The sequence below is a fragment of the Rhinolophus hipposideros genome (assembly GCF_964194185.1).
Source record: "Rhinolophus hipposideros genome assembly, chromosome: 12".
Lineage (NCBI taxonomy): Eukaryota > Metazoa > Chordata > Mammalia > Chiroptera > Rhinolophidae > Rhinolophus > Rhinolophus hipposideros.
Window position 1 is genome coordinate 799,947 of NC_138058.1, and position 12,367 is coordinate 812,313.

Here is a 12,367-nt window from a genome sequence, read left to right on the forward strand (position 1 = left end):
GAGACGTTTTATCTTCCAGTTCACACTGCTTTGAACACACACGTGCATACACACACGTACCCCTTGAAGGAATGAAGATGTGTACTTTGTAAGTGGTTGCTGGTGCCAGCAAGCTTCCTGATAAGAAGTACGTTGTGATAAATACATCTCTGTTAGAGCTCCGGAAGCACGTGAGGAGTTCTCAGACACGGAGGGAGAGTGCAGGGCAAGGCTGTGAGGGCTCGGGGCACAGAAACCTGCAGCGCCCTCCAAGGCCACGTGTCCAGGCCCAGCTAGACCTGCCCGTGGCGCCGGGCTGGCCAGCGGTGGGCAGGGGGAGCAGCTCTGCCCTTGGTGGGAGCAGGCAGTGTCTGCAGTCCCTGCGCAAAACCGGCATCCTTCCCTGGGCTCCAGGGCGTGCACAAGGGACGCCTTTCCTTCACACTCTTCTCAGGTATTTCTTGTGCCTTCAAGAACCTGCCCTTTGTGCAGTGCAGGGCCATCCCACCTTTATGAGAGCGGAAGGGCAGGGCGGGGAGCCAGGGCTATTGTGACCTGCAGGGACCTGAGTGCCCATGTTGACAGACGTTCTCAGGGGAACTCCAGCCATTGGCAACAAGTGTGTGAACCCCTGAACCTTCCACAAAAACCCTCGATGGGTTTTGAGACCAAAGTAAGATTGAGGTGAAATTCTAAAGGAAGGTTTTTGATGGAGATTTGTGGGCAGCACCCCGGTTTCACATACATGTTTGGGCAGTGAGGTGCTGGTGCAGGAGGGTGCAGTTCTGCCTCCCAGCTCCGGGCCGTGGAAACGTCACGCAGTGCTGCGCGGTCTTCGTCCCCTGTTAGCAGCAGGCCAGGCGGTAGGGGGCTTTAAAGGCCCTTCCAGTGAGAAACGCTTCGTGTCCGTGAGGATCATCGACTCAGAAATTACTGCACTTAAACATGTATTTACTTTTTAACCTTGCTGGAAGGATGTTAAGCTTTTACTGTTTGTTTGTTTGTTTGTTGTCTGTCTGTTTGTTTGTTTCTGGTTACTTGAGGGTTGCTTTTTAATGGGAATACCGTGTGTGTTAAGTTTGAAGAGTTCTGACCCCTTCCACTTGCACACCTGCGGCGGCCTCACTGCTCGTCCCTCAGCCGGGAGCGTGATGGGTGGGCCCACTCGTACCGGCCCTGCGTAGACAGGACCCATTAGTCTTGGCTCCCAAGTTCCTGGTCCCTTTCATCTGCACAGAGCCAGGTGTCACCCTTAGTACTGGGATTTCTGTAAGAGGGACCCTACCTGACCATCGTCATGTCTCCTCTTACATGGGAATTAGGCAGCCATTTGGGAAACAAATGCCTCTTTTTCTGTTTGATGTACTGGCACCCACTGTACTGGTTTGTCTTCAGATTTTTATGCTCACTTATACATTTTTCTTCTGGTCGTTTTAGTTCATAAAGATATTCTAATGAAATTAATTGGACGTTTTAGTAGTTTGGTCTATTTCATTTAAAGGGACCGCATAAAGTTAAACTTTCCAAATTTTGATTCCGCCTGCCTTTTCCAGTACCCGTTCCAGTGTAATATAACTGAATTACTAGACTAATTTTTACGCTGCGTTAATTGATTTCAGGATTTTTTTCAAAATGTGTCAGAAATCCACAAAAACCCAAAAAGTTGATATTTCCACCATTTTATGCATTTGATAATAACAATTTGAGCTGCTTTGTATGTAAGTGACATTATAGTTATGTATCAAAATTTTGGATATGCATTCAGATATATCTGACCATCAAGGCAAGAGGGCTAAAACAGTGCTACATATTTTTTCTCTTTGCAGAGTGTTCGACCTACACCACAAAATGACGCTATAACGGTACACTTTAAACCAACTACCTTAAAAGCTTCAGAAAGTAAATATACCAAAGTTGCAAGTATTAGTTTTGATGGTAAGTATTCACCTTTTTCTCTAATATAGTGGCTTATTTTGATGAACTACAAAGCAACTAAGTCAACATCGTAATATAGAAATCCAGACCATTTTACAGTCAGATTTTATATAGCTTAGGTTGGTTTTTCTTGTAAACCATCACAAACTCTTGATTGTTTCATGAAAGAAAATATAACTTCATAAACCTAAAGTAGTATTGGCAAATACACTGGATTGGAATTACATTTTTGTAATCTGGGCTCTTCCACATACGTTCCAGTTATGTATTGCCTTCATTATGAAGTCATTCATTTTTGTAATTGGGTGATAATATATTTGAATTTCGGAAGCATGTCTGAATTTGAGAGCAGGAATAAAGTATTGTCTGTAACATTTTCGTATATTGTCTTTTATAAGCAAGGCAGATGGACCTGCCTAAGCTAAAATAATAGCCTTTATGATAGAATTGTCAAATTAGGTAAATGTTATACTACATATTTTGATATTTGGAATGTTATTCCAGACTTTAACATATTTTATTAATTTTTGTTATAAATATAATATTTATATATTTATTAATAAATAAAATTTGTTAATTTTTGCTCACTTTACTGCAATATTTACTGTATTTGCTGTCACAAAATTTTTCAAATAGTGGTTTAATAGTTGCTCAACTGTATATGTAACTCAATTTAATGAGAACGGAAACTCCAGATGGGGCTTTTGCCATCGGGGCCCACGCAGCTTACACTCTGGCTTCATGACAGCCATCTCTTCTCACAGTCCGTTTTAAGGCTCAACTCCTCAGTAGATGACAGTATTTGATCACTGAGTGACCTGCAGGTAGCAGAACACTGGGACACTGCACTGTGTCTGAAGGAGAGCACCAGTGCTTACGGCTCACACAGGGGCACCTCAGGGGTTGGGCCGCGGCTTCAGTCTTCATCCTGTGAGCTCAGAGCACACCCCGAGCAAGTCTAGATGAAATATGTGACATATTGTCATAATCCAGCTGCCAAGAGCTGGTATTGTTGAAGGTTTTGATGCCGCACTTATTGCCAAGTCTGTGATAAGTTGTCTTCTGTGTTGCTAAGATACCTCAATCATGGCCTCCATCAGCAGGTACACTCCTTGTCTTACCAAGGAACAGAGGGGCCAGTAGGAAGTCCTGAGCCCTGAGAACACTTGGGGCCCACCCTCCCAGTAAGCCCAGGGAATGGCAATGCGCATCGGGTGTGTCTTTCCAGCCCCCACCCCTTCCCTTCTCGCTTCTGGACGCTTCGGGGCGGAACCCACTGAATGTTCATTCTGGAGATGAATGAATGGCAATAATGTAGGTTCTTCTGAGATCAGAGATTCTAAAAGAAGTGTTTTAAATAAATTATGCAAAATTAAATACAGAGACAAAGGAGAAAGCATCTTTTAAGCAAGTGCTACATTCCTTAAAAGTGGTTGTTTTTATCAAGGGAGAATCCCTCACCTCACCCTACCACCACCCCAGATCCCCACACACAATACCACTGAAATTGCTGTGAAAATCAACAGGACCTGTTTGTCTTATTCAACTTTTAGTGTTACCAAAATGCACCATCTATATTAACACTTCAGTGTTCACTTACCAAGCAGGCATCTTTCTCCTCAAGTCAGTATTCATTGTGATTTTTAACTGAATTTTCTTGAGGTTTTTGAAAACTTCATGTACTAAACTGTCATTAATAAGATACCATGAAATGTGTAAATTATGGCCCTTTTGATCAACTCTGCATCTGAATAAATAGCAAAAAAAGTAAAAGCATTCAAAAATGGCTATGCAGCAAGCAGAAAGAAATGAAGCTTAATGGGAGTTTTCAAAATCTGAATTCACCATCTGTACGTAGCCACATATTAGATGTCATACCACTTTTTTTGTTGTTTGTGCTAAAGTTGGATAGCATCCATTTGCAGAACTCACATGTCAATTCTCCTGAGTAGAAATGCTCCTGAAGTACTTTAAAGGGGATGAAGACAAACAGCTTCTTTATTTGCTTTGAAAGGAACAGCCAGTGGGTATCCAGATGGGATCCAACTAAATCTACTTCTGTAATTCCAGAGGGAATTATGTGGAACTGCTGCCTCATCTCTGAGGACACTATGGTGGCAAGGAGCGATATCTCCTCTTACACTGTGAGATAGGGTGGCTAACACAAGAAGTCAGAGCTCATGACCTACTTGGTGGGTATTTATAGCACAACTCTGGCCATATAAGGAGCATCATTTCTTTCTCAGTGCATTTGAAAACCTGCAGTTCTCATTAAGGGCCAGTTTCGCTCCCAGGGGACATTTGGCAGAGTCTGCAGAAATTTTTGAATGTCACAGCTGGCGCTGCTACTGATATCTAGCAAGCAGAGGCCCGAGACACTGCTAAACATCCCACAGTGCACTGGGCAGCCACCCCACCACAAAGGTTTCATCTGGCCTAAAATGTCAGTAGTGCTGCAGTTAAGAAGCCCTGCTAATATGAGCAAAGCCATCGCTTGGAGACGTAGCTCAAATACAGTTTTTCCTCCTGAATTGTGTTCACTTGCTAATTCGTCACTTGTTTGTTGCATTACAGGAAAATTAAAACATTTTTCCTTTTTTATATGAAAAATGTGATATTTGATTTAAAATGTAAAACTATTCTGTCAGTTGGAAAGCTCAACTTTCTTTTTAAGATTTTATCAGTCCACGTAGTCATTCGCACACTCCTCTGTGTAAGCTCTGTGGTAGCAACAGGTGACAGATTTTTTTATGTGTATGCTTCCTTTCAGCATCAAAGGCAAAAAAACCATCTCAGTTTTCTGGGAAAATCACTGTGAAAGCAAAAGAAAAGAGTTATTCTAAACTTGAAATACCATATCAAGCAGAAGTGTTGGATGGGTGAGTTTCTCTTTAAAATAAATTCTGTTTTCCTGCTAATTGACTTTAGCAAAAGTAGTAGCCAAATTCACGTAAATTCTGTGGCAGTATTGTTGAAAAGAACAACTTCAACTGTAAAGGAGAAAAATCTCTATATTTTGCTTATTTTTTACTTTTTTAGAAGAAAAAGGTAAATGGGATGATATAAGTTGAACTTGCCGTGAATTCTTAATGATTCGATAACATGATAGAATAATGAATCTATTTTCAAATATTTAAATCATTTGAACCATTTCCTCTCTAATTCCTTTTGTAACATGAAATGTTTGTGGCTTGTTATTAAAGTATATAGTCTGTCACCCCAATTAATTTAGTAAAAAATTAAAATTAAAAATAAAGATCAATAAAATAAATAATAAAGTATATTGTCACTTGAAACAAAATCATTTGTATTCCTTTATAAACTTGTATATGTGCTGCTGAAGCTAGCACAGTATTCCTTTATAAATTTGTATATACTGTTCTAGAATTACAACTTTTTATAAATGGGCACTAATAGATGTAGCTCATTTTCTAATTATACTATAACCAATATAGTTTAATATCCAACTTGGTGTGGGGGCTCAATTTAACAAAGCTGGTTGGAATTGAGTAATAAACGTGATTCTTTTTAAAATAGCTTAAAACTTTTTCTGTTAATACATTTTTGGTTTTAATTTTTTATTATGTATAATTCCGTATAGAAAATAGTTCTTTATATTACATTTCAATATTTTGCAAGCTAAATTTTGTTTTAAATCATGTGTTCAATCACTAAAATATTTATAATTCTAATTCGCTAATAATAGTTATTTATGCTAAACATAAATTATTCACAACAAAAGAACTTCGATTTCCAATTAACACATGGAAATAAAAATGATTTTTTTTGTTTTGTTTTTAAATAGTTATTTGGGATTTGATCACGCTGCAACATTATTTCACATCCGAGACAGTCCTGCCGACCCTGTGGAAAGGCCAATTTACCTTACTAACACTTTCAGTTTTGCGATCCTCATTCATGACGTGTTGCTACCAGAAGAAGCCAAAACAATGTTTAAAGTATGTGTGGATCCTTATACTTTTAACTTTATTGATCTACTAACTAGATGATGCTGACATGTTTTTTTCTCTCCCATCATTCCCTAGGTTCACAACTTCAGCAAACCGGTCTTAATTCTTCCAAATGAATCAGGATACATTTTTACCCTGTTTTTTATGCCATCCACATCATCCATGCACGTAGATAACAACATCTTACTTATTACCAATGCTTCTAAATTTCATTTGCCTGTGCGGGTATATACAGGCTTTTTAGATGTAAGTATGTCACCTACCTTTAGAATTTAAACTCCCTACCCATCTTCTGTTTTTAGGTATCAGTAGGCAATCGTCATCAGCAGGCACCCTTGCATTTTGCTGTTTTCTGTGTTTCCAAGTAGATTTCATTCCTCCCTACTCAGTACTTTCCAGATAACTGGTTTTCACCCTTCCCAGCAGCCGTCTCCCCTGGCAATACACTTGAATCCTCTAGTTACAGTCTCCACTTAGATCTTCTCCACATTCTGCTTTCTCTTGATTTTGCTGTTAATCTGTTAGAATCATGGGGAAGCTAAAAATGAACAAAATGGTGGAAAAAAATGAATGAGCAGGAAAAGAACAATACAAGGAGGTTGAAGAGGGGATTATATGAGGAAGAGACTTCCAGAACCAGGAAGTATCAGGGTGAAGAAAAGAAAGGTGGTAAAGGCACACAGGTGGAATGGTAATCTAATCATGGCGCAGGCGGAAGAATAAAGGTCTTTTGGTACAGAAAATAAGCCAGGAAAATAATCCAAAGTGTCCTTAGAGTAGTCAGTGAAGGAAGTGTAGATAAGAAGTAAAACTGATATGAAAGATAAAAAGATAATGCGAATATAGAAATGCAGTTATCCAAAAAGAATTTTAGGGCTGGAGGGGCCTTCAGTATTACTCCACTCCTTCATTTATTTTGCTTAAATGATTATGTATTTGTAGCTGTTTTCATGAATGCATGTTGTTTACTGAGACCAAGGACTTTTTGCCTAATCCTCTAGGGCTCCCTCCACTTACTCCCTCCCAGTACTTCAGCTTCCTGCTTCTTTATGTGCCTTCAGAGGACACAGCTGATCAGTAGAGACCACGAGTATTTTCATTTTGATTACTGAAAATATTTTCATTGTACAAAGTTCTTAATTATATTTTATATATGTGTGTATGTGTGCATATTTATATAAAATATAGAAACTTTATCTTAATATAGTCACTTTCTCTTGGTAACATTCTCTAATATAGTATGACTTTATATTTAATCTAGTTCTTTTATATCTTTCCAGTACTTTGTGTTACCCCCCAAAATAGAGGAACGTTTCATAGATTTTGGTGTACTGAGTGCTACAGAAGCAAGTAATATTTTATTTGCAATTATAAACAGCAATCCAATTGAGGTAAAAAAGGAAATCTGTTTTTATTCTAAATCACATTTAAGGATTTTATGCTGTGCTACAATGATCACTTATATCTTTCTCTTTTTTAAGTTGGCTATAAAAAGTTGGCACATCATTGGAGATGGCTTATCAATAGAACTCGTAGCTACTGAAAGAGGCAATAGAACCACAATAATTTCAAGCCTTCCAGAGTTAGAAAAATCCTCTTTACCAGACCACTCATCAGTAAGTAAACTTTCTTATTGTTTCCTTAAACTTCAGATGTACGTCTAAAGCACAAATAAGACTGTTCCCATCTTGCATACTTCTGGTCATATTTTTACAGGACTCACAATAGCATCAGGTATTTGGTACTGAAAGGACCTTGTGGGTCATGTACTTGAACTTCTCGTTATGATGAGGGCACTTGAAATGCAAAGGAGTTAAGTTCTACCCTGTCATCAAAAATTCTGTAACAAGCAAAATTTTAGTTGTCTTTTTTTAACACAAGTGTCGTGACAGGAGAAATTCCCATAGGTCGCAGACTAACCCATGTCCATTGAACTTGCCGGGCAGAAAAAGTGCTAGGCCTGCATGTGGTAGAAAGTGTGTGTAGTTCTGCTGTGATGCTTCCCGGCAGTTCTCTGCACTGGTGAGGAGTCTCAGAGAGGCGAGCATTGTCTGATCCCACCCCGGGACTTTTTTCTGTCTTACAAATGCACAGCTGATTGTAAAAAGCCCGAAACCAGAGAAAGTGAGTCTGGTCTCAGCCGTGCTGAGGAGGGAGCTTAGAGTTTACACTCACTCAAGACAGACTCGGAACCCCTGTGAGGGGTGTGACGTACCTCGTCTGTAGGTTGGGATGGGACTTCTCTGTCAGTTTCACAGAAGGAAGAGCAGATGTCCTGGTGCATTGATGGACCACAGATGCCGCTTCCACAGAATGTCACCGGTTATAAAAACTGCTTTCAACAGTACATGCTGGATGAGCCTCGCAACAGTGTGTTGGGAGGGCAGTTTGGCAGTGTACTTGTATACCACTCCTCAGAATGCTTTCCGTGGAAGTAACTTAGAGAACCAAAAACTGAGAATGCAGGTGTTTGTAAAAGCATTATTAAGGATTCCACGACGGGAAATAGCCAAGTGCATAAAGGAAATCCTGATTTTAGGGTTGAATATTGAAACAAATAACAAAATTATAAATGTGATTATGTATAGAAACTTGGAAAATGATTTATGAAAAAGTAGGAAACAGTACCAAATAATGGATTCTAATTGCATAATCAGATATTTGAATAGTGGCAGATTTATGGGGTTTACATTTTAATAATTTATAATATTTTAAATTTGATTGAGAAATAAAGCCTTTTAAAACAAAAAGGATATGCTCATGAGATGTAATATTTGTCATTCCAGCTAAAATTTTATTTTTAATACAGATGAAATGCTGAAAAAAGATAATAACGAGGCCAGTCATTAATGTGTTTCTTTTAACAATGAAGTTAGATTAAATGTTTGTATATTTGTCTAATCTCAGATGGTTGCATTATACTGTTTCCTAATAAGACATTATAAATTAATAATTTAAGAAATCTGGATCATTTCCTAGCAGTAAGTAGCATGTGTTAACACATACTCTTTAAATTTGAGAGTCCATTCAACAACATAAAGCCTGTTTGACAGGTTAGGGTTTTGGAATTCATTTTTATGTAAAACTATAAATATAAAACAAGGGACAGAAAGAGATCACTGTTACAAACACTTAAAATAGGAAGTTGTAATGAGTTGCCAACTTCAAAATAGCAACTCCACAAAGTGATTTTTTTAGTTTATAATGCTGAAACTTTCAACTGTTTTCTAAAAAGCCATACTTATCAACTACATTAGTGTCTGTTCATATGAACCACACATTGCCAACAACTCTGTGCTCCTCAGACCGGTGTTCTGAGCTGGGTAGTTACAGAAGCATGATGAAAACATTAGAATTGTACCAAACCAACACCAGTGCGTCTAAAAAGGGGAAAGTGGGTATGTTTGATGTATCAGTTTTTGTTATTTTGCTGTAAATGTGAATTCTAAATAAAATACAACTAAAATCTAAAGTACAAAACACAAAATGAATTTTGTGGGTGTTTTGGAAATTTTATGATTGACTAGAATGAGTGCCAGACACATCAATAAAGAGCTTGAGAAAACAAAGACCTTATTCTTCTTTCAAATTGGTACTGCTTAACCCTTCCATGGGATGTTTTCAAACGATCCCATTTCAGTTGCTCTGAAGACATGATTATTAACCAGACACTTAAATTCAGAACTTGAAGCAGAGCCAGTTTTGTGTGTACTTGTGCCCTGATGTGGCTGAAGGGTTGGTGGGAGGCCGCATCCCTCTGCTCCACCCTCACCCTCTTCATCCATGCAGGTACATGGGTGCTGCCTGAGGACCGTGCCCTGCCCAAGCTGGGAGCTGGGATCTGACGTTCCTCAGGGACGTGGTTTTAAGAGGCGTTTGTGCATGACGATCCGGTACCTCTGAGTTGTCCTGGTGTGCATTAGGCTTCGGAATTAGTCCATCAGCACAGCCTTCTCCATTGGAGTGGGAACTTCACCTAGCAGGGCTAATGAAGGATGTCATTTCTGCTGCACACAGGTCATACTGGCGTCAGGCTATTTTGCTGTGTTCAGAGTCAAACTGACTGCAAAAAAACTGGAAGGGATTCATGATGGAGCCATACAGATCACAACAGACTATGAGGTAAGAGCTGTATGGGGGAGACTCGTGTCAACGGGATTTTTCTGAATAATTCAGTTCTTTTTTGTTTTTATAGAAACAGAAAACTAAGTTTACTTATAAAATTACAGTTTACCTGTTTTATACCTTAAAAACTGAGCTTTTGAGAATATTTTACTGAATATTGGTGTCATTAGCCTATAAAACCCAAACCCCTTGACTAAAAGCAACTTCAAAAAAATGCCTTTGGCACATTTCGAATTGGTCTGTTAGAAAGCTGCTTAGCAGTGGTTATAGTATTGCACAGCCCCCGGCTGGAATCCCTGAGGGAGAGCTCCCTGATTCTTCCTGAGGTCATAAATACTCTCCTGGGTAATGTATCCAGAAAGGACGGGAAAAGCAGATACATCAGGAAGTCACATCTTAATTTGAGTTCTCAGCAAGTGTATTTACATGAGTCCTTTTCAGTCAAGGCACAAAATGAAGATGATGGAGCTCTTTGAGGACTCCTGTGGGTTTGAGATGTAGCAATCAGTGAGATTTTAAGTGAATGTTTCTCTGCCCAACCTAAATACTCAATTTAATATGCAAAAGCTCATTGGGAAGTTGTGAACTGCTGAATTCAACAGGTTGCTACCCTTGTTCTCCAGCCTGTTCTCAGCACACTTAACCCCATACATGAAAGAAAACCAATTCAGAATAGACAGACTCGGTCATTTATTAATAAATGACTTGTCAGGAGTATGTCAAATTAATTAATTCCAAAAAAGTTTTCACTCATGATAGAAATAAATGTATTTTATGGCAAAGACAAGTTTTTGTTAGTATTGATGAAAATAAGAATTAGGAAAAAATACTTAGAGAAACATCTTTGTGAGTTACAAATGTGAGTTAAGATTCAAAATCTAGAATGTTCCATTCATTTCTCTAAATTAGATTGATATTAATTTACTGCTATATACAATAAAGAGAGAGCTGTACAACTATAAAAGCTGGATTTTTCACACATTGTTTTAAGAGTACAATTTGACTTTCCTTTTTAAATTCTAATAATCTACAAAATAACCTGTATTATGTAAAAAATGTATTCTTTATTCCTTTCCCATTCTTTGGTCTTGTTTACCATGTTTTCAATGAATCACTAAGAAGTAAGTACATGGAAATGTGTTTTGTGGAGTGCATTGGACAGGCTAAACAGTACCCTGGGCTACTTTAATATTGCTTAAGAGTTGGTTATTGCTAATACAAGTCCAAAGATGAGGTTTTAATGCCCAGGTAGTACAGTAACGGTCCAGATCAGTCTGCTACTAACACGTCCTCCTTTGTGGTCTGTCTGCTCACGCCGCAGATCCTGACAATTCCTGTGAAGGCTGTGATCGCAGTGGGCTCGCTGACTTGCTTCCCGAAGCACGTGGTCCTTCCTCCGTCCTTTCCAGTAAGACAGTTAACTTAGAGACTTTCCCATGCTAGTTTTTTCTCTGCCTTTCCCCCGTGTTCCTTCAACTCAACAGAAAAGTCAGTTATTCTTTATTGATCTCTTATTTTAAGGTAAGACATTGCACCCGGTTTTTTAGGAGATAAAAAGAGGGGTAAGAAATGCTCCCTTTTCTCAAAGAGCTTTCTATCTGGAACGGGAAATGGGCCCATGATTCAGAGATGTGACGCAGGGTGTAGGAATGGCCCTGAGATGGGTAAAAATAAAGTGCTGTGAGGAAAATATACATCCGGTTGATGAAGGTGCCCTATGAGTGGGCTCAGAAGGTCTTCTGAGGGACAGCTGCATTTTGGGCCCAGGGGACAACCTGACAGAGACACAGCAGTCAAGTCTACGATGGCTTTGGGTGAGTGGCCCAGTTTGGCAAGAATGGAGGGAAGTTTCAGGAGAAAAATTAGTATGAGCAGAAGCAGGTGTGGGTAGGCAGGTCGCTAGAGGAATCAAAAATGTGACTTAGAGTGGGGCCTGGAGAGCAGGGAGAAAAGAAACTTGGAAACCAGGAGACAGCCACTGCCTCCTGGGGAGGATGATGCGGTCAGTTGAAGGCACGCAGGGACACACGAGAGTGTCACCCTGTGGCAGGAGACATGGCGGGTTAGGAGAGACAGTACCTTGTGAGACCGTAACGTTATATGCAGTAAAACCTAAATTCAAAAGTTAGCTCCTTAAAAATACAAATTGTGAGTTAGTATGTTCTGCACATTGAAGGTTGGGTCTTAATTAAATCTTTTTCTTGTCATCCCACTTGGTACTGGCATGTGGGATTCGACTTTGTTATTTACCCAAAAAGGCAACCTTGTTCCTTCAGTTGCCTTTTCAGTCAGTGGTCTCCTTAATCACTGTGTAAATCCTGCAGTAAATGAGAAAGCATCTGTATGAAAAGAAGGTG

The 12,367-nt window shown here is 39.2% G+C and overlaps 1 protein-coding gene across 2 annotated transcripts in view; it reads left to right on the forward strand.

Annotated features, from left to right (window-relative positions):
• Positions 1-12,367, forward strand: part of TMEM131 (transmembrane protein 131) — a 174,562-nt gene that overhangs the window by 109,400 nt on the left and 52,795 nt on the right. For both annotated transcript variants that reach the window (XM_081068933.1, XM_081068932.1), the window contains exons 12-19: positions 1,806-1,914; positions 4,685-4,793; positions 5,720-5,873; positions 5,961-6,131; positions 7,166-7,276; positions 7,367-7,501; positions 9,903-10,007; positions 11,332-11,418. In XM_081068933.1, coding sequence (XP_080925059.1) covers positions 1,806-1,914; positions 4,685-4,793; positions 5,720-5,873; positions 5,961-6,131; positions 7,166-7,276; positions 7,367-7,501; positions 9,903-10,007; positions 11,332-11,418 — 981 coding nt within the window. The remainder of the gene's footprint in view (positions 1-1,805; positions 1,915-4,684; positions 4,794-5,719; positions 5,874-5,960; positions 6,132-7,165; positions 7,277-7,366; positions 7,502-9,902; positions 10,008-11,331; positions 11,419-12,367) is intronic.